Source organism: Neomonachus schauinslandi, chromosome 11, assembly GCF_002201575.2.
Source record: "Neomonachus schauinslandi chromosome 11, ASM220157v2, whole genome shotgun sequence".
NCBI lineage: Eukaryota > Metazoa > Chordata > Mammalia > Carnivora > Phocidae > Neomonachus > Neomonachus schauinslandi.
This window is the reverse complement of record NC_058413.1, coordinates 39,670,524-39,692,510: the sequence shown is the minus strand read 5'-3', so window position 1 is coordinate 39,692,510 and position 21,987 is coordinate 39,670,524. Positions and strand designations below refer to the sequence as shown.

General features: G+C 56.1%; 1 protein-coding gene across 1 annotated transcript in view; it reads left to right on the top strand.

The window, feature by feature from the left end:
• Window positions 1-555: 555 nt before the first annotated feature.
• Window positions 556-21,987, top strand: part of KCNC1 (potassium voltage-gated channel subfamily C member 1) — a 41,189-nt gene continuing 19,757 nt past the window's right edge. The window contains exon 1 of the mRNA XM_021685831.1: window positions 556-1,125. Within this exon, the coding sequence (XP_021541506.1) occupies window positions 556-1,125 (570 nt within the window). The remainder of the gene's footprint in view (window positions 1,126-21,987) is intronic.

Sequence of the window (21,987 nt, the reverse complement as noted above, 5' to 3'; positions counted from 1 at the left end):
CGCTGCGGCGACCACCGCACAGCAGAGCGCGAATTTCCCGGCCCCCTCTCCACCCTTCCCCCTTCCGGGGGCTGATCTATCTGTCCGGCCTTTGGAGCAGCTGACCTTCCCCCAAAAAAGCTTTGTGTCAATTTCTTCATTTTCCCGCTGAGATGGGGACGGGAGCCCGGCCCCCCAACCCTCTTTTCCCTCCTCCCGGGGCTCGCCGCTGAGCGCCGTCCCTCTCCCTCCCTTCCTCCCTCCCTTCCTCCCTCCCTTTCTTCCTTCCTTCTTTCCTCCTCTGCCTCCTCCGCAGCCGGACCCGCTCCCTCCCCACATCTGGCGCCTAGAGACCCCTGGGATCCCGCGCACACTCCCCTGGACCAGCACCCGACAGAAAGCGCCCCGAGGGGCTTGGGTCGCTCTTGGGGTGGCCAGAGCCACCATCTTCTGTACCCCCCGACGGCTGGGGGGAGGGGGGAGGAGGCCCCGCGCCCCCCTCCCCGGCGCCAACTCCCCCTGGCGGCCGCTCCCATGGGTGTCGCTGGGCCGCGCCATGCCTAAGGGGGCGCCGCGATGGGCCAAGGGGACGAGAGCGAGCGCATCGTGATCAACGTGGGCGGCACGCGCCACCAGACGTACCGCTCGACGCTGCGCACGCTGCCCGGCACGCGGCTCGCCTGGCTGGCGGAGCCCGACGCCCACAGCCATTTCGACTATGACCCGCGCGCCGACGAGTTCTTTTTCGACCGCCACCCAGGCGTCTTCGCGCACATCCTGAACTACTATCGCACTGGCAAGCTGCACTGCCCCGCCGACGTGTGCGGGCCACTCTATGAAGAGGAGCTGGCCTTCTGGGGCATCGACGAGACCGACGTGGAGCCCTGCTGCTGGATGACTTACCGCCAGCATCGCGACGCAGAGGAGGCGCTCGATAGCTTTGGCGGCGCACCCCTTGACAACAGCGCCGACGACGCGGACGCCGACGGCCCCGGCGACTCAGGTGACGGTGAGGACGAGCTGGAGATGACCAAGCGCCTGGCGCTTAGCGACTCCCCGGACGGACGGCCAGGCGGCTTCTGGCGCCGCTGGCAGCCGCGCATCTGGGCGCTCTTCGAGGACCCCTACTCCTCCCGCTACGCGCGGGTAAGTGACAACCTATCCATCAGAAGATCCTCTGCCTCCCTGGGGCGGGGGTGGATTCGAGAACTGGCGCCTAGAGAGTCAGAACTGAAAGGAGTGTGTGTGTGTGTGTGTGTGTACGTATGAGAACGTGTATAAAAGGGGGGATAAAAGAGAGGTTCCTCTTTGAGGGGGACTAGTTTTGTAGGTATGTAAGGTCTGTGTCTGTATTTGCAAATTAAATATGTATGAGTGAGTACAAATGGGTGTTTGTGTGTATGAGTAGATTGTGTGTGCATATTTATGTAAGTATGGTGGTGTCGATTCGGGTAGGTAAAGTATTAGTGGGAATGAGAGAACGTGTTTGTATGTTTGAGTGTGCAGGAGTGCCTGTGCATGCATATTTGTGTCTTTGCAGATGTACCCTGGGAAGATGTGAACTGCCCTTTAGATTTTGGTGTGGGGAAGGAAGCTGGGAGCCCTTCCTCCCTCCCAGGTAAAAGGCATCTGGAGCCAGTCAGGGCCTGTAGAGGAGGGCTTGCCCTGGTCTGCTGCTTGAGACAGACCACCCCTCCCCAGGGAGTAACCTCAGGCTGCTGTGAAGAGATGGTCAAAGGGGAATCTTTATGGCTAATTAATAGCTTGGTAGTTGGTATGGGCCTGGGCTGTGGGGAGGGTGATGTGGCCCCTCTGAGACCTGTTCCTGGGAACACAGCCTGTCCTTCTTCATCAAAAGGGAAGGGTTTTGGAGGGGGCCACTAGACTTTGCCTGTGCTTCCTCTGGGACCTGTCAGGGGAAGAGTGGGGGGTTCTAAAGGGGAACCTGCAAGAAGGTGTGTGAGGTGGGTGTGTCTTCATCGGCCACTCCCCTTTAGTGATAGCAGCTTGTTACAGGAGAGAAAGGGCACCCTGCTGCTGACCTTGGCCTTTCAGAGGCTTCTCTGGATTGGTTTCTTCATCTGTAAAATGGGAGAGGGGGTCTGGTGAAATCTAAGGGTCTTTACTGCTTCACTGAGCCCAAAAGGGAAACACTGGTAGCAACCACCTACCCTGGAGGAGACACCCCTTGCATTCACTGAGCTCTGCAAGGTCTGAATGGGGCCTAAAGCATGAGGGGGAGGGTCAGAGTTGGGAATTCAAAGCAGAGTCCCCCCCCCCCCCCCCACCCCACCCCCCCCCCCCGCCCCAAGCCTCCTACTAGGCAAACCACTGCTCTTTTTTACTGTTCCACATCCCTTCCCTCCTGCCCCCTGGAGCCAAGGTTGGGAAGATGGGGCGGGGGAGGAGGCAGGATCAGTGCTGGGGATCGGTGGGGGAAGGGGACTTGGGGGGCACTGAGGTGTCCACAGGGAGAAAAGGGCTGTTTAGGCACAGGCCTGGTAGATTTGTGACTTAGATAGAACACTCAGTGTTTTAGCATGTGAGGAAGGGGGCAGCAGGACAGAGTCTTATATATTAAATCCTAGAACAGATGTGTGTGTTGGCGGGGGTGGATAGGGAGAGAACCAAGCCCCTCATTTTGCCTCTGAAGACCCTACACAAGATCGCTCAGGGAGCTAGAGGTGAAGCAAGACTAGAACCTAGGTCTCCTGGGACCCCATCCTCCCCTGAGCTGGTTGCCAGCTCCCTGCCATTCCCAGAATGGACTGGGACCCTCAGAGGTCTACCTTCCCCTCTCCTTTCCTGACAGAGGCCACCATAGCCAGGGGATTATGTAACTGGAGGCTGTGGCTGAGCTGTGGGGAGGGGCAGGAGGAGGGGCACTGGGAGGTTGAACGAGTACATGTTGGGGCTGGGGGCATGCTGGGCAAGGCCTGGGTTAGAGCAGCCACCATTCAGCCTGCATTTGACCTTGGACAGCATCTCACCACCACGACCATCCTCCTTGGCCCAGGAAGGAAGGAGAAGGCCCAACTTCCTCATTGTCCTTTTGCCCACCTGCTCCCTAGTAAGAGGCTGGATCCTCCCACCCCAGGGCTTGGGCTCAGCTTTAGGGTTCTGAGCTGTGTTCCTGACTTTCAGAATAGGCCGGGGACATGTGGGACAGGTTCCAGCCCCATCACTGTCCATCTTCTTCCACCTGACTCCATGTTCCTAGGCCATGGGGTGGCCTTCACCCCATGCAGATAAATGGGCTGGTTAGTGTGGTTTGGGGTCTTGTTGGTGTTCGAAACCTTACAGAAAAGTCCTGATTGTCTCAAGTGTTCATTGAAGAGCAGACTCTAAGGGAAGAGCTGGGGTGTAGTGGGGAGGTGGAGGTGGGCTAGAAACCCCCCCACCATCGGTGCCACCTCCTTTTTTTCCCAGTAGCCTCATAGAGTCATTCTAACGCCTTCGGGTGACATATGAGGACGCTGAGGCTCACAGAGGAGGGACCTGCCCAAGGGCACTCAAGAACTGAGGGCAGAGCCTGGATTAGAACCCAGGCTTCCTGCTGCACTCCAGGCTGGCCTAGCTGCATTGCGCTGCCTCTCTGCGGCTCATCTGCGCAGGGACCAGCCGGCTGCCTGTCCTTCCTCCCCCTCCATCTTTGCTCTGCTACTGCTGTCACCTTTGTTTACCCCTCCCCCCTCCTCAAACTGGTGGGTCAGGATTTGAATTTTTATTCTAGATTCTAGACCAGAATCCTGGATGTGTGTGACATTGTATGTGTGTGTGAAAGAAAAGCGGTATGTGTGTGAGAGAGATATGTGTAAGAGGGATTCTCTGTGGGTGCGAGAGACTCTTCATATGTGTGAGAAAAGGCTGGGTAAGAATAAAAATACGTGTGAGTGAGACTGGGAGTAGGGTGTGCGTGTGTGAGCACGTGTGTGCGCGCGTGTGTGTGTTTGTGGTGAGACTCTGTGAGAGAGATTCTGTGAGTCTCTGTATCAGAAATTCTGTGTGAATGTGAGAGAGACAGATTCTGTGTGTTTTGAGATGGACCTTGTGTGTGAGAACGAGACAGCGTGGGAGAGAGCGCGTACATAAGAGAGGGAGACTGTACGTGTAAGAGAAATGCCGTGTGTGTGTGTGTGTGTGTGTGTGAGGAACCTGAGGTGAGTGTGTCCGTGTGAGTGTATTGCTGTGTGTGGCGAGTGTGACACTGTACATGTGGAGCTCTGCATGTGAGGCTGTGTGTGTGTAAGCCTGTGTGCATGAGACCATCTGTGCAGGCGGCCGCATGTGGGGTGAGGGACCCTGCGTGTGGCTCGGGCTGTGTGTGTGTGTGTGTGTGTGTGTGAGGCTCTGTGTGTCAGTGTGGCTGTGGGTGCTTGCTTGTGACAGAGACCCTGTGTTGCCCACGTGTGAGTGTACCTTGAGGAAGATGAAACTCCAGACCAGCTTCCTGCTTGCTCCCTTGATCTCCTGGTCCTCCTGAGCTGCCTTAGTGAGTGGTTTTGCTCCTCATGCCTGTCCTCAGTTGAAATACTGCTCTAGCCCAGGCCATTGCGGATGCGTGGATCAGACAGACAGTGAGGCCACCCTACCCTACCCAGGCCTTCTTGCTGGCCCTGGAAGGTAAGGGCTATTTGGCTGGAGCGGGAGGTCCCATCTGACCTCTTGAGGGGTGGCAGTGCGAGCTAGAGCAGCCAGTTCCCTGGGTCCTCTCTCCCGTGCTTTCCTGGGCACCCAGGCTGAGGGGGTGAGGGGTGGGGAGGTGAGCTGGGACAGGACGGGGTGAGGGGTGGACACACACAAGCGAAGGATGGTGGTGACACTATGTGGTGAGGGCCACAAAGGGACTTCCTGGGCTATTAAGAGGAGGCCCTGTCCCAGAGGAGGCAATGCTAGGGTAAGCTTTGGGGGGCAGGTAGGAATTAGCCAGGCAGATGGCAGGGGACGGCAGTCCTGGCGAGCAAAGCCATGAGGGTGCGGGAGCAGGGCTGTTGGCAAAGCCTGGGGCGGCCTGCCTTGAAACCTGCCCTTCTCTCTGCCTTGGGGGCTGGTGCAGGCCTTGGCTTTTATCTATGGTTTGCTTGTTTTCATTAGGAACATTGTTCTGTGTCAGGTCAGGGCTAATGGTGGTCCTTGTTCTTTCTGTAGGCCAGAGAGTATCCTTAGTATGTAGTGTGTGTGTGTCTGTGTGTGTGTGTGTCTGTGTGTGTGTGTCTGTGTGTGTGTCTGTGTGTGATGACATCTGTCCCCCTTTCAAATGACAGTCACTTGACCTTCCAAATGACAAGGAGGTGCCAGTGGTTCCCAAGCTGGGGAAGCCCCACCAGCCCACTGTCCATCTCTCCTCTGATGCTGGCTCTCTGTCTCTCTGCCTTGTCCCCTGCTCTTTGGGACCCAATGCAGCCCCATCTCCTCCTCAGCTCCCTGGGAGGGAAATGCACTTGGTGGCCGGAGTGAAGAGCCCAGCAAGAGACTGCTGTTCCTCCCTTGGGGTCTTAGCTGACAAAGGGCTCTTGGAGTCTTGGTGAGATCCCGGAGGGAGAGAGCTGCTATCAGGGACTTCCTAGACAGCTCCCCACCTCAGAGCCTGCCAGGGCCCCACCTCTAGTCATGGTAACATGTGAAGGAGACTCATGAGCAGTGGAGAAGGAGCTGCTGGGTCACCCTCCCCGCCGCCACCCCACGTGCCCCCCACAACAGTGTGCCCCCCACTTGGTGTTTTTCTCCTTCCTGTGATGCTTTTACAGGTGTCCTTGTGTCTCTGGATGGTACCTTCCCCACATCCCCCCGCCCCAGCTCCCTTGTCAGGGGTGAAAAACCAGAAACCAGTGTCTCCCTGTCCTAGTCTCTCAGACCCTTCACCTCTAAAATGGGCCTAATGATACAGTTAATGAAAGATTCACTGAGGTCATGTGTGGAGAGCCCCCAGTCACAGGGCCTGGCATGCAGTAAGTGCTCGATAAATATTGGTTGCCATTATCACTCCGATTGGTTGTATTATCCTTCTACTTCATGGCTCTCTAGATTCCGTCCTTTGCCCTCCGTCTCCACATCCCCCATCCTGGTGCAAGCCACCATTGTTCCCCTGAGACCCACCCCTCCAGCGATTCCCAGCTGCTCTCCTGCCTTCAGACCCTGGCCCCCTCCAGCCCATTCTCTATTTGGCCACCACCGAGAGAGGGCTCTTCAGCTCACGAATCTGTCAGTCTATTCCCTTGCCTGTTTAAAACCCTTCGGTGCTTCCCTGGACCGTACTGGGGCCCCTGCAGCACTGCCTGCCTCATCAGTCTCCTCTGGACTGGCTCTCCCCATGGCTCACCGAGCTGCCTCATTTCAGTTTCTTGCCTCTGCCTGGCACCCCTGCTTCAGGGCCTTTGCACATGCTGTTCTCCGGGGAGCACTCTTTCCTCCTGGTCTGCACCTCTTCATCCTTCACACCCTGCTTGAAACACTGTTCCTGGGTGATGCCTTCCCAGACCCCACACCCTGGGTCAGGGTTGAGAGTCCTTCCCTTCAGAAAAGCTATCTGGTATGCAATAAAAATGTTCATTAGCAGCCTTGCTTAATTCAGGTTTATCTCTTGCTCCAGACTCTAAGCTTCTTACAAACTCAGTATAATAGGAGCTACTGCTAGGACAGATGAGGCAGTTGGGGCCCCGAGAAGAGTGCTTTCCCAAGGCCAAACGTGAGCAGGTGGGGGGCTGGTTCAGAAACCCAGATCTCTAACTCCAGGCTCAGTGGCCAGAGAGCCCTCCTACACCTTCCCCATGCCTCAGGGAGCGTTTAGAGTCCTGTACCCTGGAGGCAGGTATCTGTGCTCCTTAACTCTGGGCAGGAGGCTGGCCGTCTGCCAGAAGCTTTGGGAAGATTGGCTTGAGCTTCCCAGAGAGGAGGCCGGTTGTCTTAGAGGTGGGGGAAGGAATCTGGAGGGGGCTTATTTCAGCGCCCGCTGCCTAGGCCAGGGACCTCGGGGCCTCCCAAGACAGCCGAGTATAGTGCTCTGGCTATTCTGAGCGGTCCCATGACCAGTGTGCTCACTCCGGACGGAAAGGTCAGGGCGGCCTCGAGCCACTGCCTCCCATCAGCCCCTAGGCTAGCCGCTGGCCTGAGCTTCCCTTCCCCAGAGGCAGGGTCAGAGGAAAAGGGAGCCTAAGAGGCTCCTGTGACTATTGGCTGCCCAGGCCTGATTCATGGGGACCAGTTGGGTGGGAGCCACCACCTTCCACATGCATGGGGCTGTCTGGGTGCCCCTGGGCCCTCTCTAGCCACTGCCCTCATCCCGTGGAGGAGAAGCAGACTCAGAGAGGGGAAGACACTTGCCCAAGACCACACAGGGCATCAGTGAAACACAAACTCTCACCCCAAGCCTCTTGGCCCAGGGCCTGGCCATTTGCATTTCTATTGGCTCTCAGTTTTAACAGAACACACCAAGTACCACCTGGGCATGCTGTTCTCTTACTTACCCCCATTATTTCCTCTCCTGAGGAAGGGAGATGAAGCAGTCAGCTGCCCTCCCACCTCCCTTCTCCACGCCCCCCACCGCCGGGGCCCAGCACAGCTGGTTGAGATGTCTGCAGGTCATTCAACCCAGAGTTGGCCCCAATTCTGTTCTTATCATCCTCCTAGCAGGATTTTTCTAGAACCCCTTTCCTTTCTTGAATCATAATACTAACGGCTGCTATTTACGAAAGCATTTACTATGTATCCTTCTTAAGGGCTTCATTTCCATATTCTCATTTAATTCTCACCAAACTGCCATGGAACTGTATCATTATCATCACGTCAGCGTCACAGATGAGGCTGCTGAGGCTCGAAGAGGCTAGTAACTTATCCAAGGTCACTTAGCTCCCGAGCGGGAGAGCCAGAGTTCAGACCTGGGCTGCCCGACACTGAGACTCTGCCCGAAACCACTGCTCAGGACTACCTCCCATCGCCGTTCCAGGAGAGTGGGGGCTCTGGCCCAGGCTTGGGTTTCCTCCCCCAGCAAACACTCTTTCCCCACAACCTGTCCAGGAATCCTGCTCATCAAGTTCTGGCCCCTGAACTTGGGTAGGTAAGGATCCAGGCTCGTGGGCTAAGAGGTGCTCTGGCAGCCCCCAGGAAGAGGGTCTTCAGAAGCCCACCAGCCATGCAGGCCCTGGGGCTCCATATGCCTACGGGAAATGGCAGAGGGCTCAGGGAGGATCCGAAGCGCTCCAGCATGAGGTGATAGATACATGGGGGAAGCAAGGGGTAATGCTGGCTCCTCCTCAACTCGGCATTCGAGGCCTTCTGCTCTGGAACCTGGCCATGAGTTGCTCCCTTCTGCCAGGCTCCTCCCGGGCCTCCTCATCTTCAGCCCTCATTCCAACCTCTGGGTCTTTGCTTATCTATTTCCTTCTCTCAATGTCCCTTCGAGATTTGCTGAATGTGACAACCCATCCCGCAAGGCCCCTAATGCCTACCCTGGCTGCTCCTGCCCTGGCTGACCACATTTGGGAGTGAGGGTTGGGCATGGAGTCGCCAGACTTGCATGAGCTGGAGGTCAGTGGGGCACTTCTGGAGCCCTGTGGCTGGGGGCAGGCAGGCCGTCAGGATCAAGGACCAGCCCAGGTGCACAGAGAGATGAGGCCACAGACAATTCCCCAGTTGTGGGCATCGGGCAACTGAGCCAGAACAAGATCTGTAGCCAGGCCATTAAACCAACCCAGGCTCCCTTGGGCAAGTCTCACCACCCCCTCAGGCTGCAGGGTTTGCCTCTGTAAACTACAGAGGTCATTCCAAATGGCCAAGTCCCTTCCCAGCGCTGACATTCCAGGAGTCTAAGAATTCTGGGCTTCAGCTTCCCAGAGTCACCGTGGGAGCCAAGTTAGTCCTTCCCTATCTCTCCTTCCACATCTTCAGCCCCGCTCCTCTCTAGGACACATTTGAGCTCTCCTGCCAAGGGCCCTGACACCAAGTGGGCAGGAGCCCCAGGGAAGGGCTCTGAAGAGCTTCCTCCTTTCCTCTTGCATTCATTCAGGCTCTCTCAACCTGCTCTCATGCATTCCTTCAAAGCACAGTAATCACACCCTGCCTGGCTTGCCACTGTGACCACTGTGAACCATCCCTGGCTCACGCAGCCACTCTCAGGCATGAACCTGTGCGGCCCCCCTCCTCAGGGTGTGCATGCTCAGGCCTAGCAGGTGGCACCTGTTTGCCCTCCCCTCCAGGCCCTTCTCCTGGCTGTGTGCCCTCTGGGAGTTGCAGAGAGGGGCACTCAGAGAGGAGATGCCATGTCAGCCTGTAGGGGCTGGGGCAGGCCAGGGCGGCTAGCTTCGGTGGTGAAGGGGCGCTGTGGAGACGGTTGCCGTGAGCTCCTTCTGTGCTGGTTGGGGCTGGCCTGGGGCCAGGGCTCTTTGCAGTAGTTGTGCTGGGGGCTGCAGGGGTGGTTGCTGGAGGATTCCCACCCATGGCTGACTCTCAGATTACTTGGGCTGCTTCCAAAAGGTCAGGCTCCTGGGCTCTGTCCCTCAAGAATTTGATTCCTAGATCTGGGGGCAGGGGTGCTCAGGATGTTGGCTCCACGCTCCGGTGATGCTCACGCTCAGCGAGGGAGACTCTGCATTGGGGGCTGGGACATAGGGCTCTTGCTATGTGGCGTGGACCTCTGGCCAACAGCATCAACATCACCTGGGTACTGGGTAGAAACGAGGAGTTTCAGGCTCCACCGGAGACCTCCTGATTCAGAACCTTCATTTTAACGAGATCCCCAGATGAATCATACATACACTCGATTCCGAGAAGTGCTGAGGCGGGCAGCCATTCCCAGTTGAGGGGAAGTATCAGGACACAGAGAAGCCTGAATGGGTGTGTGCAGGTTGGCAGAGCTTCAAGGGGGGTGATTCTGATCTTTCCTTGTGCCCAAGATGTTGGCATCAGGGTGACAGGCCTGGGGATGAGGCCCGGGTCAGTAAGTGCCAACTGCATCTGTAAGTTCTCAGACCACTCAGACGTCATTAGCTCCGATCAACCCCCTGGCTTTCCCTCCCCCCATTCCATGCTCTCTTGTTTCCTCTTTTGCATTAACACCATCTAATGTATTTTACTTATTTACCTTGTTTGTTGTCTGTTTCTTTCACTAGAAGAACCTAGAACAGGACCTGGCAGGTAATGGGTGCCAAATAAATATTTATTGAGAGGATGGATAAGGAGGCCAGAGTGCAAGACCTAGGTCAGACATTGGCACCACACCTTTGAGCCTGTTCCTGGCTGACCCCCTTCTTCCTTGCCTCACCCGGGGACACAATGCCTCCGTCCCCGAGCCGAAGGAATGGGGGAGAGACAGAGGCTGAAGCAATGCTGGGAGGGCCAGTGTCCTGGTCAGGCCTGGGGGTGCGGCCCAAACCAGGACACACGAGCTCTCACACAAGGACACCAGTGTGGCAGGCACAGTGTTCGCAGGCCCAGGTGGTCGGGCCCGATGCCCAAGTGTCACTTCTCTTGCGACTCCTCCTGGAGGCCAGCCAGGCTCTTCCCTCTCCCTCCCCGTCGTCTTCGCCATCCCCCTCCTTCTCTTCTCTGTCCCTTCCGTCATCCCCTTCCCTCTACGAGTTACTGGCTGTCAGCACAGACCCTTCCCCTTGAAAGCCTAGGATGCTTTTTGTCCGAAGGTCCCCCGCTAGGAGCTCCAGTCACGTGTTCAGCTGAAAGTCGGTGGGCCTCGAGGCCCCACCTGGTAGTGTGACCTGGAGTCCAGGTCTCTTAAGAGCGTGGCCTCTGGAGCCAGGAGGCCCGCATTCAAGTCCCGGCCCCACCACGTCCCAGCTGTGTGACCTTGGACAAGTTCCCTAACCTGTCTGTACCTCGAGAGAGATATTAATAGCACCTGACTCATAGGGAAGTCGAGAGGCTTGAATGTGTTAAGCACTTAGCCCAGAACCCGAAACATAATAAGTGCTTAATTATCGTAGGTTCCATTATTGTCTTTTTGCCGGCGCTTGGCTCTAGAAGACCAAAACCATCAGCTGTTCGCTGTCTGCTTCCTTCTTTCAGCAACTGACTCTCCTTTCAAATAACTCTCTAGGGGGTCACCTCACCTACCTTGGCCCAGGTCTGTCTCCCAGGGGCCAGATTTCAGGGGTGTCATCCTGGCGGGCTTGGATTCTGTCTTGCTTTCTGCCACAAACCTGCTGTGCGTCATAGGCAGATCCTGGCCTCCTCTGACCCTCAGTCTCCCCACTGGTTGGCATGGGCCACTGGTCCAGCTCTGCCCCCCTGTCCCAGTGTAGTGGGCGATGAGGGTGGAAGATGGAAGTTGTGCATGCAGAGTAGAGGGGCAAGGAGGGCTGTTGACATCTGTGGTGGGGAGCCAGGCATGGGCACCTGAGACGCTGATGAGAGTATCAGTGTGGAGGGGGCTGGTGGGCAGGGGCCATGTATCCCAGCTTCGGGCCATGAAATGCGTTACTTTACAGGGGATGCGTGGGCACAGCGAGCATTGGCCGCAAGGGCCAGGCAGACCCCAGATGCTGTTGGGGCCCGGGGCTTCTGTTGGTGCCAGGGGGCGGTGCCTGCTCGGGCTGGCCTACCCCGCCAGGCCGACGCCAGGCTGGGTGGGGACGAGCTAATATTAGCTGGGGCAGCCCCAGACAGCTGAGCTCAGGGGGCCTCGGGAGCTTCACTGGGCCCAGGCTTAGATGTTGCTTTGGCCTGGGCCACAGCAGCCAAAGGAAGCTTTCTCAAGCCTGTGCATGGCCTTGGATGCCCCTTCAACCCTGGCCCCGTCCAGACCTTCCCCAGACGTAGCCTGGCAGCCCTGCTCCTGCTTCACTCTGGCTCAGGGCCTGGGGCTCAGGGCCTGGCCACAAGGCCCCCTGCCTGGCCCTGGCCCCCTGCCCATGATGTGCCCCCACCTTACCTCTTTCCTTCTCCATCCACAGTGCAGGAAGGGCCTTCTCTCCCTACACCCCTACACTACTCATAAGGACATTCTCTGTAACTCCTGCCAGGGGCTGCTGTTAGCATTCATTTGTTCATTCGTTCATTCAACACATATTTATTAAGTGCCTACTTACTAGGGGGCAGGCACTGTTCTAGAAACTGGGAATAGAGTAAAGAACAAAACAGTCAAAAATTCCTGCCCTCAAGAAGCTTACAGTCTAGTGCAGGGAGAATAAAAAGAAATAAATGGATACATGAACATAAAGTGTGTCCAGTGGTGGGGAGTGCCATGGAGATACATCATGGAGGGTAGGGCCCAGGAAGGGCAGGGGGGAGGACTTCAACTAGTGTGGCAGGAAAGGCCTCCCTGAGCAGGTGATGTTTCAGCAAAGACTTGAAGGCGGTGAGGGAGGGAGACATATGACATCTGGGGAACAGAGGTCATGAGACATGCAGAAGCCCTGAGCGGGCGCGTATGCCTGGGGGGTCAAGCCCCAGCGAGAGGCCGCTGTTCAGGGCTGAGCTCAGAGAGCCGAACGACTGTGGTAAGTCAGAAAGAGAAGAGCAGAGCTCCCCACAGCCCCACTGGGCTCTTGGCAGCAGGGTCTTGCCCCATGGGCTCTCTGGGTGTGCCAGCCTGACGCTTGGCTGTGTTTGTGTCTCCCCAGCTATCCCCTTCCCTCCCATTTCTTCCCCTCCCATGGCCTCAGGGGCTGCACAGTCCTCACCTCCAGGAAGCTGGGCCTCAGGGAGGGGGCTCTTGCCTCACCACAGTGGTGACCCTCTGTCTTTTCCCTGAAGGCCAGCTGTGCTCGGGGATGGTGGGTCCCCACAGGGCTGCCACCAGGCTGCAGGGGATGCTGTCCTCTCAGGGCTTATGGGGCTAGAGAGAAGTTGGTGTGGGAGCCAGAGGTGAAGGGCCCTTCCAGACAAAGGTTCTGTCAGCAGTTTCCATTCACATAGCCCCCCACGGCTGCTTACCTGCTTCTCACTCCAGTCAGGCTAGAGAAGATGGTTAGTGTCGTGTTTACGGGCCAGACTGGAGCAGACTGCCTGGGTCCAAACTTGGCTCTACTGATTACTGGCTGTGTGACCTCTATAAGCCTCAGCCACCTCAGCTGTAAAGGGGGGGATATCGAGTCCCCGCTTCAAGGGGCTGCCACGAGAACCCATGAGGTAAGGCCCAGAAAGCCCTTTAGCGCGGTTCATGGCACAACACAGGTGTTCAAGTCATGCCTTATCACTCTCACCATCTGGCACACGAGGCATCTTTCTAGGATGCTCTGCAGACACGGGCCTCTCCCACCCGGGAGATTCTGAGAACATGAAACGAATGTCAAGAAGGGGTTGCAGTAACCAGGAGGCTTGAGCGGTTCCTCAGGGCTCTTCTCTGCACACGAGGGTGGTAGAGCAGGGAAGTGGGAGTCCCTTGGGTCTTGTCATCAGGGCAGGACTGTGAAGATATTTTAGACCACAGCCTCCTGCCAGGGCCAACATCTTACCATTTAGAGATTAATGTTTTATGCTCAGCCTCAGGGGCTCTCTTAGCAGCTGTGAGGAACACGGTCACCCACTGGGCCACCTGGAGCCACCAGAGCCCTGGGATGAGGGCTGGGCTCTTGGTAGGGTACGGGACTGGCACTCGCTAAGGGCCAGCCCCAGGTGGTGTGCTTCTCCCCACGTTGCCAGGGGAGCTCCCACCTTAGTGCCTGAGCAGCCCCCACACCTGGAGCATGGCCCTCGTCTTGGGGGGGCCTGAGTTATCTAATCTATAAATTGTGCACAATGGTGTCACTTACCTCTCAGGGGAGCTGGGCGAATCCACTAAGGCAGAAGCAGAAAGATAATTCGTGAGGGAGAAGATATGGTTTAAGCAGGGCCATGTGTGCCAGAGACTGCTGTCTCAAGGGCAGGGGAAGTGTGAGGAGGGGACAGGCAGAGGTGAGAGCACAGGCCCTGGACCTGGCCGGGCCTCAGTGTGGACTTGGGCAGCTGACGTCTGGCCAAGCCGGTTGGCGCCTGTGTGAAATGGGGCTGAGGCTCAGAGGGCAAAGCCTGAAGAGCCATGCCTAGCACACGAGACACGCTTACCTACCTGGGGTACCGCTGAACCTGTTCCTGGGTTCAGATGCCCACAGGGGCTCTCAGGGGAGCTGACATAGCAGGCCCTGGCTGAGCCATGGAGACGGGGAAGCAAGCCATGGAAGCTTTGTCCGGTGGCCCCACAGCCTCAGGGGCATGAACCACTGTCACCAATGATATATTTAGCAGCACAAAGGTCAGAAATGCCAGGCACTGGCTTCTCTTCTAGGCGGCAGGAACCGAGTCTCTCGAGGCCTGGCTGTCACCAAGCAGATATTTTTTTCTGTCTGGGGACCTGAGTAAAAGCCTCAGAGTAAGGAATCGCTGTGGTTTGTACCGGCTGGCCAAGTCTTTCCATGTCCGAGGTCTTTCCCGAACTCCGTTGTGCTACCCCTGGAAAATCCCACCCAACCTGTCTTTCCAGACTGCCCACCCTTGGTCTCCAGGTACATAAGCCAATTTCCTAGCTGTGTAGCTCCCCTGCCTCCTGCCTTTGCCTCTTCTGTTGCTTCTCGAACAGACTGCTCTCCCAGAGAACTTTTCCTGCCCTTGATCCAGCTGCCCTGTTGAGGTTTCATGTCTCCCCACCTCAGCTGCAGCCTCTTTGAGGTCCTTGAGGGCCAGCTCAAGGAATGATAGCTCCTGTTACATAATATGGAATCAGTAAATCCTTGCTAACATGACACACTGCACCACAGCCCTGTGAGGTAGAAGGATGAGATAGCATCCCCATCTCATTGATGAAGAACAACTGGCTCAGACAGATTAATTTATTTACATGGACCATCCAGTTAGTAAGTGGTGGAAGGACTAGATCCCCAGGTCTTCTCTGGGCAATCGAGAAGGCCAATTACAGCAGTACCTTGTTCCTTCCCACTCTATTATCCTAAGGTTCTGTGGTCAAGAATGAGGTGGTTGGATGGACAGATGGGTGATAGACAAATGGACGAAAGAATGGATAAAAGGATGGGTCCATGGATGGATATGGATGAATGGGTGGAAGGAAGAATGTATGAATGGACACCCCGCTGGGTGGGTACCTTGGTGGATGGGTAAACAAATGAATGGTTATAAGGCTGGCTGGCTGGCTGGATACATTTCTAGTCACTTGGCTTCAAGGCAGGAAAGGAAGTCTCACCTCTCATTAAACGAAAACATCCTAGAGGAGAGGACTGGGAAGCCGAAGACTTCAGGAAGGAAAGCAGGGTAGAGGAACCTAGCCCATGAACAGAGAAAGTAGGTTTGCAGATGCACAGGTGGGTGGTTCGTGGAGCGAGGGAGCTTGGAGCTGGGGGCCGGGACTAGGCTGGGAGACTGGCCCACTCTCAGAGTGAGAGGCTCTGATCGAGCAGCCCCAAGACAGGCTGGAAAGAAGTTGCAGTCAGAGCCCTGTGACGGGGAAACCTCGGGGCCCAGGGTTTTCCAGACGCCCTGCAGCCACTGGAGGGCAGATAGCGAGTGGGGGGTTGGCCTCTGAACCCCAGGCTGCACGGAGCATACCTGTGATTTCAGTCTGTCCTGGGGTCGAGAGGCCACTCTTCCTCGCTAGGTCCGCAGGCCCCGTGAGCAATCCCCTCCGATCGCGCCGGCAGGCTGTGCACACGGGGACAATGCAGCTCTCCTGGCTGAGGAGCGGGCCCTCCGGGGTCACCTGGCTCAGGAATACCGAGATACACCGTCTTCCCAGTGCTTCTTGTCATCAGTCGCCAGGCTCCAGACATGAGCTCCAAGGCTTTCATTTTAATTACCTGGCAAGGACCAGTAGAGGGACCACAGACATGGGTGGCCAGTAGTCGAGCTTGGCAGGGCCTGGAGGCTTAGAGGATGCTAGCCTAGAGCAGATTCTTCCAGCTGGAGCTAAGGACCTCCATTTGCACGAGGCAACGAGCTGTGAGCTCCAGGCTCCCTCCCAAAGCCCAGAGCCTTCCCCAGCGCCAGGCTGCACCCCCCACACATACACTGGCCCCAGCGATCTCCCTGGGAAACCAGGTCCCAATGAGAGTGCCTGGTGCGCCGCTAACCACTCATTACAGTCACGGCTGCAGCTAAGTATAGCTCCAGCACACACAAGACCAAGACAACAAGGGAAAGGCTTTCCATAAAAAAGCTCCACGTGCAAACACACAAACATCTGCATGTACATGCTCCCCATGCTCGCGCATACCGGTGGCCCTGGACGGTCATGGACCTGTACCTGCACCAACACAAAGTTTCACTCACTCAGGCGTTCATTCCATAAATGGTTGTTGAGGGGCTGGGTGAGTGGTGGAGAACCTGTGTTCTGCAGTCAGACAAAGCTGGGTTTCCAGTCCTAACTCCATCACCTCCCAGGTTCCTAATCATGGGCAACCTAGCCTCTCCGTGCCTCAGTTTCCCTCCCTACAAAATTGGGATGGTAACCACAGTGCAGACCTCAGAGTTGGGGTCAGGGTCAGTGAGATGGGGCATGTATGAGTGCTTAGGATGTGCCTGGCTCAGGGTAAGTGTCCGTACACACTAGATGTCTGTGTCCTCGCTACCGAGTAACTACTCGGTGCCTAGCTCTGTGCTGGGAGCTTTATTTAATGCTGTTGTTTCTGGAGGTGGTTGTGAAAAGCGGTGCCTGGTGTCTAATAGGCACTCAGTAAATATTCGATGATTGAATGAATGAACAAACCACCGAAAGCTGTGTCGGATGTCCTTGAAGCTTTCTCCTCTGAGGAGGTATCCACCCTCACTGGTCTCTCGGCCACGCTGTGTCTCCAGTAGGATCTAGATATTCTTGGGGGTAGCATAGGGATCCTAGGGGTAGAGGAGGAGCTCCAGGGGGTCTGGGCGCACCCCCACCCCGTTTTGCAGATGGGGGAAGGGCCGCACAGTAGGCGGTGCCTGGTCCCGCTTGGACAGGCAGCGTGGACATGCAGTAGCAGGCAGGGCCCTGGCTGGGCAGTTGGGCAGGCTGGGGCCCCTGGGCTGGCACTAGGCAGGGCTCTGCTTGCAGGGAAGGGGCTGGAACTCCGTCTAGCCTGGGTAGGAGGTAGGAAACCAGCTTCAGGATTTAAAGGTACAGTCACCGTTCCCAGCCTTTGAATAGGCCGGCAGCTAAACTGCCTGGGCCATCTCCTCCCATTGAACCTCCTCAAAAAGAAAGTGACATTTCCTGGTGCTTTTTTAAAGCCCAGGCTGGCTGGGCCTGGCCCCGGGCGTGGGGTGGGGAGGGGGCGGGTGGCACCGGGAGTCACACAGCCTGAGTCTTCCCTCACCTTGCGTGATCTCAAGGCGCTGGGAATAGACAAGGTCTCATCTCCTTGCCACGTGCCTGGAGGCCAGTTGCCGCACTCCAGGGTCGGCAGGCAGGTTTTGAATTCCACGTCCCCCTGCCGGTGATGCCCCCGAGGGCAGGCCTCGGGCTGTTGCACTCCCCAGTGAGTGTCTTCAGCTGCTGGCCTGCTGGGGGTGGAGGAGAGGCCCGGCCCCCCTCTCTGAGCGGGAACCTTCGCACCTTCGCGTCCACTGTCCTTATTCATGGTCATGGCCCGTGGGCACCCAGGTCTTTACTGACTTTGCCCACTGTCAAGAGATGGACGTGGTTGTGCCTGCTGCCAGGGTAGGCGTGAGTCCGCCGTCAGTGAGCGTCCCCATTGCCAGTGTAGACCGGACCTGCGCTCAGTCACTGCGTCTATTGCCAGAGTGTATCACACGGTGTCTGGGGAGATGAAGCTGATGAGGACAGAGCTGGAGGATCAGTGACCAGATGAGGCACAGGTGCATAGACGGAAGATTATCCTTTTCCCAGTGTCCACACAGGTCCGCTGTAAGTGTGGTCAGTGCCAGTGTAAACAGGAGTCTGAAATCAGTGTCTGTGTACCTCACCAGTGTAGACGCAGACGCTGCATCAGTGAATCGGGGACGGTGCACACTGCCCATGCAGAGGAGGGGACGTGGGCACCGCAGGAGGGGTTCACTTCCTAAGGAGGCTGGAAGGGGTAAACTTTGCTGTGCCCATTGCATAGACAGAGCGACTGAGACAAGCAGACATAAGACATATACCCAGGACCTTCCCACAGAAGGGAGGGCGTGCAGGTGCTTAGCTGTGTTCCTGGTCCCTGAAAAAGGGGCCCCTCTTTCCCTACTAGTGTGTGGCGTGGGGCTGGGCCTGACAGCAGGCCCAAGCCCGATCCCCAGACCCAGCCACTTCACAGAACTTACATTCTAAGGTGGAAGAGAGGCCAACAATAAATATCAGAAGTAAGTAAATCAGATGGTGTGAAGTTCCAACGCTCACCCAGCTGGCTGTGCGGACAGGCTGAACGTGACCGGCTATAAGTTACACACCAGTAAAAGCTGGGGAAGTCAGTGCTCCAAGACGGGTCCTCACTGTGGGGGGGAGGAGAGGAAGGAGGCTCAGATCAGCGGGGGGCGGGGGGCCGGTTGAGAGTAAGCCTCAGGAGGTGCAGAGGGAATGAGCTCTGAGGATACCTGGGGAAGGGCGTCTGGACGTCTGGACGGGGGGAGCAGCCAGTGCGGGGGCCCTGAGGCAGGCGTATGTCTGGCATGTTTAAAGAACATGTTTGAGGAGGCGGGTGTGGCTGAAACAAGCGAAGGGGACAGCGGCAGGAGAGGAGCGTGGAGGGGCAGTGTGGGACCAGATCACGCAGGGGCTGCACGGAACGGGAGGACCTTGGCTCCTCCTCTGAGAGAAACGGGGAGCCTGTGCAGGGGTTTTGAGCAGAGAAATGACACCATCAGATTTATATGGGAAAAGGCTCATCTTGCTGCTCTGTTTGAAAATAGTTCTCGAGCACCAGGAATAGTGGCAGCCGGGAGACCAGCGGAGGGGCTCTTACCATAATCGAGGCGGAAATGAATGATCCTGCCAGGGACAGAGGTAGTCACGGTGGTGCTGGGCAGGTGGGTCAAACTCTGGATTTGTTTCAAGCTTAGTCAGTGGGCTTTCCTTACGGATTCAATGTGAGTTGTGGCAGAAAGAGAGTTGTCAAGGTCTGGGGCAAGAACGTCCAGAAGGATGGAGGTGCTGCCTCATGCGCTGGAGAGGCTATGGGCCGTGGGGGCTGTGCGGGAGCTCAGGTGGCGCGTCGAGTTGGGGAGAGTGCTATCGGACCTCCACCTGGAGATGCTAAGGAGTTGGACGCCAAAGTCCTGAGTTCTGGAGAAGGGCTGAGCAGCAGGTAGACATTTGGGAGGGTTCAGTGATATTTGAATGGGTGATGGTATTTAAGCCCGGAAACTAGGTGAATCGCTAAGGGAATGCATGTAGATGGGGAAGAAGACCAAGGTTCTGGGGCAGGCTGATCATTCGAGGCATGGAGAAGAGGTGGGCAAAGGACATCAAGAAGGAGCAGTCGGGGGCGCCTGGGTGGCTCAGTTGGTTAAGCGACTGCCTTCGGCTCAGGTCATGATCCCAGGGTCCTGGGATCGAGTCCCGCATCGGGCTCCCTGCTCAGCAGGGAGTCTGCTTCTCCCTCTGACCCTCCCCCCTTCATGCTCTCTCCCTATCTCATTCTCTCTCAAATAAATAAATAAAATCTTTAAAAAAAAAAAAAAAGAAGGAGCAGTCGGGGAGGTAGGAAGAAAATTAAGAGACAATGGGAGCCTGGGAGTGTGACAAGAAGGAGGGGGTGATCAGCGATCTCAGATGCTGCTGATGGTCAAGGGATGTGAGGGCTGGGAACTGTTCCTGTTCTTTCTGCCTAAATTGCTCTTCCCTATGACCTGTATTTCCCTCGTTGATTCTTACCCATCCTTCCAACCTCTGCACAATTATCACTTCCTCCTGGAAACCACTGTAACCCCAAGACTTGTTGTTAAAGGCCCATCAAATGCCTTGCGCTTTCCCCTCAAAGCCTTATCACCTCATATAGGTACACATTTTCTTGTATGGTTATTTGATAAATGTCAGCCTCCCCTGCCAGAGGTTAGGACTGTTTTGCTCACTCTGTGCTCAGTGCCCGGCCCAGCCCTGGGATAAGGCATAAATACTCACTGGAGAGAGAGCAGGTTGGCAGTCAACTGTGGTCCCACCTGCACTGCATCTACTGCCCCCCCCTGAACTGTCCCTCTTGGGGCCATCTTTTTATTCCCCTCCCCCCAGCACATACATATGTATACACACATGCATACCCTGGTGGGAATCAAGACCACTAACTTGATGCAAAAACACAAGTGGGCCCTGGGAGCAATTTCCCATTAGATTCCTAGTGGGTATGTGATGGAGCTGGGACCTCAGTTTTCTCATCTGTCTAATGGGGGCAAACAAGACTGTCCTGCTGATGGCCCAGCTGTTGGTGTGTGTGTGTGTGTGTGTGTGTGTGTGTGTGTGTGTGCGTGGTATTCATATGTGATTCAAAACGTGAAGTTGTGTTGTAAAGTGTAGACAGCTGTCCCCAATGTCATCATAATGGGAAGACTACTGTCCTCCCCCCCAGGCTACCTGGATGGAAGTGAAAGAGATTTATAAATGGAAGCCCTGGGGCATGGTGGTTTTAGAGTCAGAAAGACCTGGTTTCTGCCTATCCCTTTCAAGCTCTGTGGGTTTTGGTTTTTTGGCATACGTCTTCACCACTCAGAGCTTCAATTTTTTAATCTGCAAAATGGCGGTAATGACGTTTGCCTCAGAGAAGTTTTTAAGGATTAATGAGATCATGTTTGTAATGGTGATCATTATTACTTCATAGCAGAGCACAATGGGGCTCAACAAAGCTAAATACTCCTGCCACCAAGGTGGTTGTGGGAATCAAAAAGGGTAAAGTGTGTGATCCATTTAGCCACACACAGTGAGTGCTTAACCAAATTAGGCTCTGAAACAGGGGAGCTGGCCCAGGAGAGGGAATGTGGTGGAGGCCAAGGAAAGCCTGGTTTGCAGGAGGGATGGCTCAGAGGTGGGTCTTGAGGACCATCTGCAAGTGTGGGCAGGGCTGCCCCAGGGAAGAAGAGCAGGTATATTCTGGTGACTCCAGAGGGCAGAACTGGGATCGCTGGGAGAAAGGCAGGGAGACTGACTTAAACAGAAAATAAATGCATATCTCTAGAGCTGTCCAAAGACAGAATGAGTGGCCTTGGGAGGTCCCCATCACTGGTGGTCACCAACAGACACATCTGCCTCAGGATTACTGTAGAGGGGTTACTGAATTGCCAGCATGGGAGGCCTAGATCTCCTAGATGGGGTGCCTTCCTACTCACTTCCTTATCTGGGAGCCTCAGTCACATAGTTCTTATTCTGATCTGTGGCACCAAAAGGTTTGAGGCCCATGAGACACACCTACAACAGAATCCTTAGAAATAAAGAAAAAAGGAAAACCCGGGAGTGGTATGATAAAGAGAAGAAATAGCAATACCCCGCACCCAGATGAAAGATGAGCTCAGACTTGAGCACCAAATGTCACTGAGCTCCCTGGCAGCCAGGGCAAAAGAGGAACTCTGAAGGGTTTCATACCTCATCGTTCATGAACAGAAAAGTCGGCAAGTGCAGCAGAGACGCGTAGTGAAACACAGTTCTAAACCCTGAAATAGAACAATTTCCGGCGTGGAATACTGGTATTTCTCCGAGTTTAACGTGCTAATGGGTGAGGATATGTGTCCTCCGGTCTCCTGGAGGGACTCTCAGGTCACAGGAGTGGGTGGGGTGTGGGCTCCCTGTGGGGCCCTGGCAGCCAGCCTTCTTGGTGTGGGGGGACTCGAGGCGCACTCGGGGACAGCACGGCCCCACTCCCCTAAGGCATGCAGGCCTGCGTACTTCCCTGGGGCTGACTCAGGTTCACACCAGGCTGGAGCGGCCAGGTCTGGCTCTCGGGCACAGCAAGGCTGACTTGCACTGTGCATATCCTGCCCGGCTGCTTAGGGGGCCCCCGGGAGGCCTGAAGTGTGGGACTTCGAAGCAAGGCGGGACTGATGGCACCGCTGAGGACCTCCGCATGCTTGGGCAAGACTCTCCACCTCTGCAAACCTTAGCCTCCTTGTCTGAAAAGTGATACCAGTCGAACTTCCTCCTGGACTGGCGTGAGGTTTAAATGACCCGATGCATGGAAA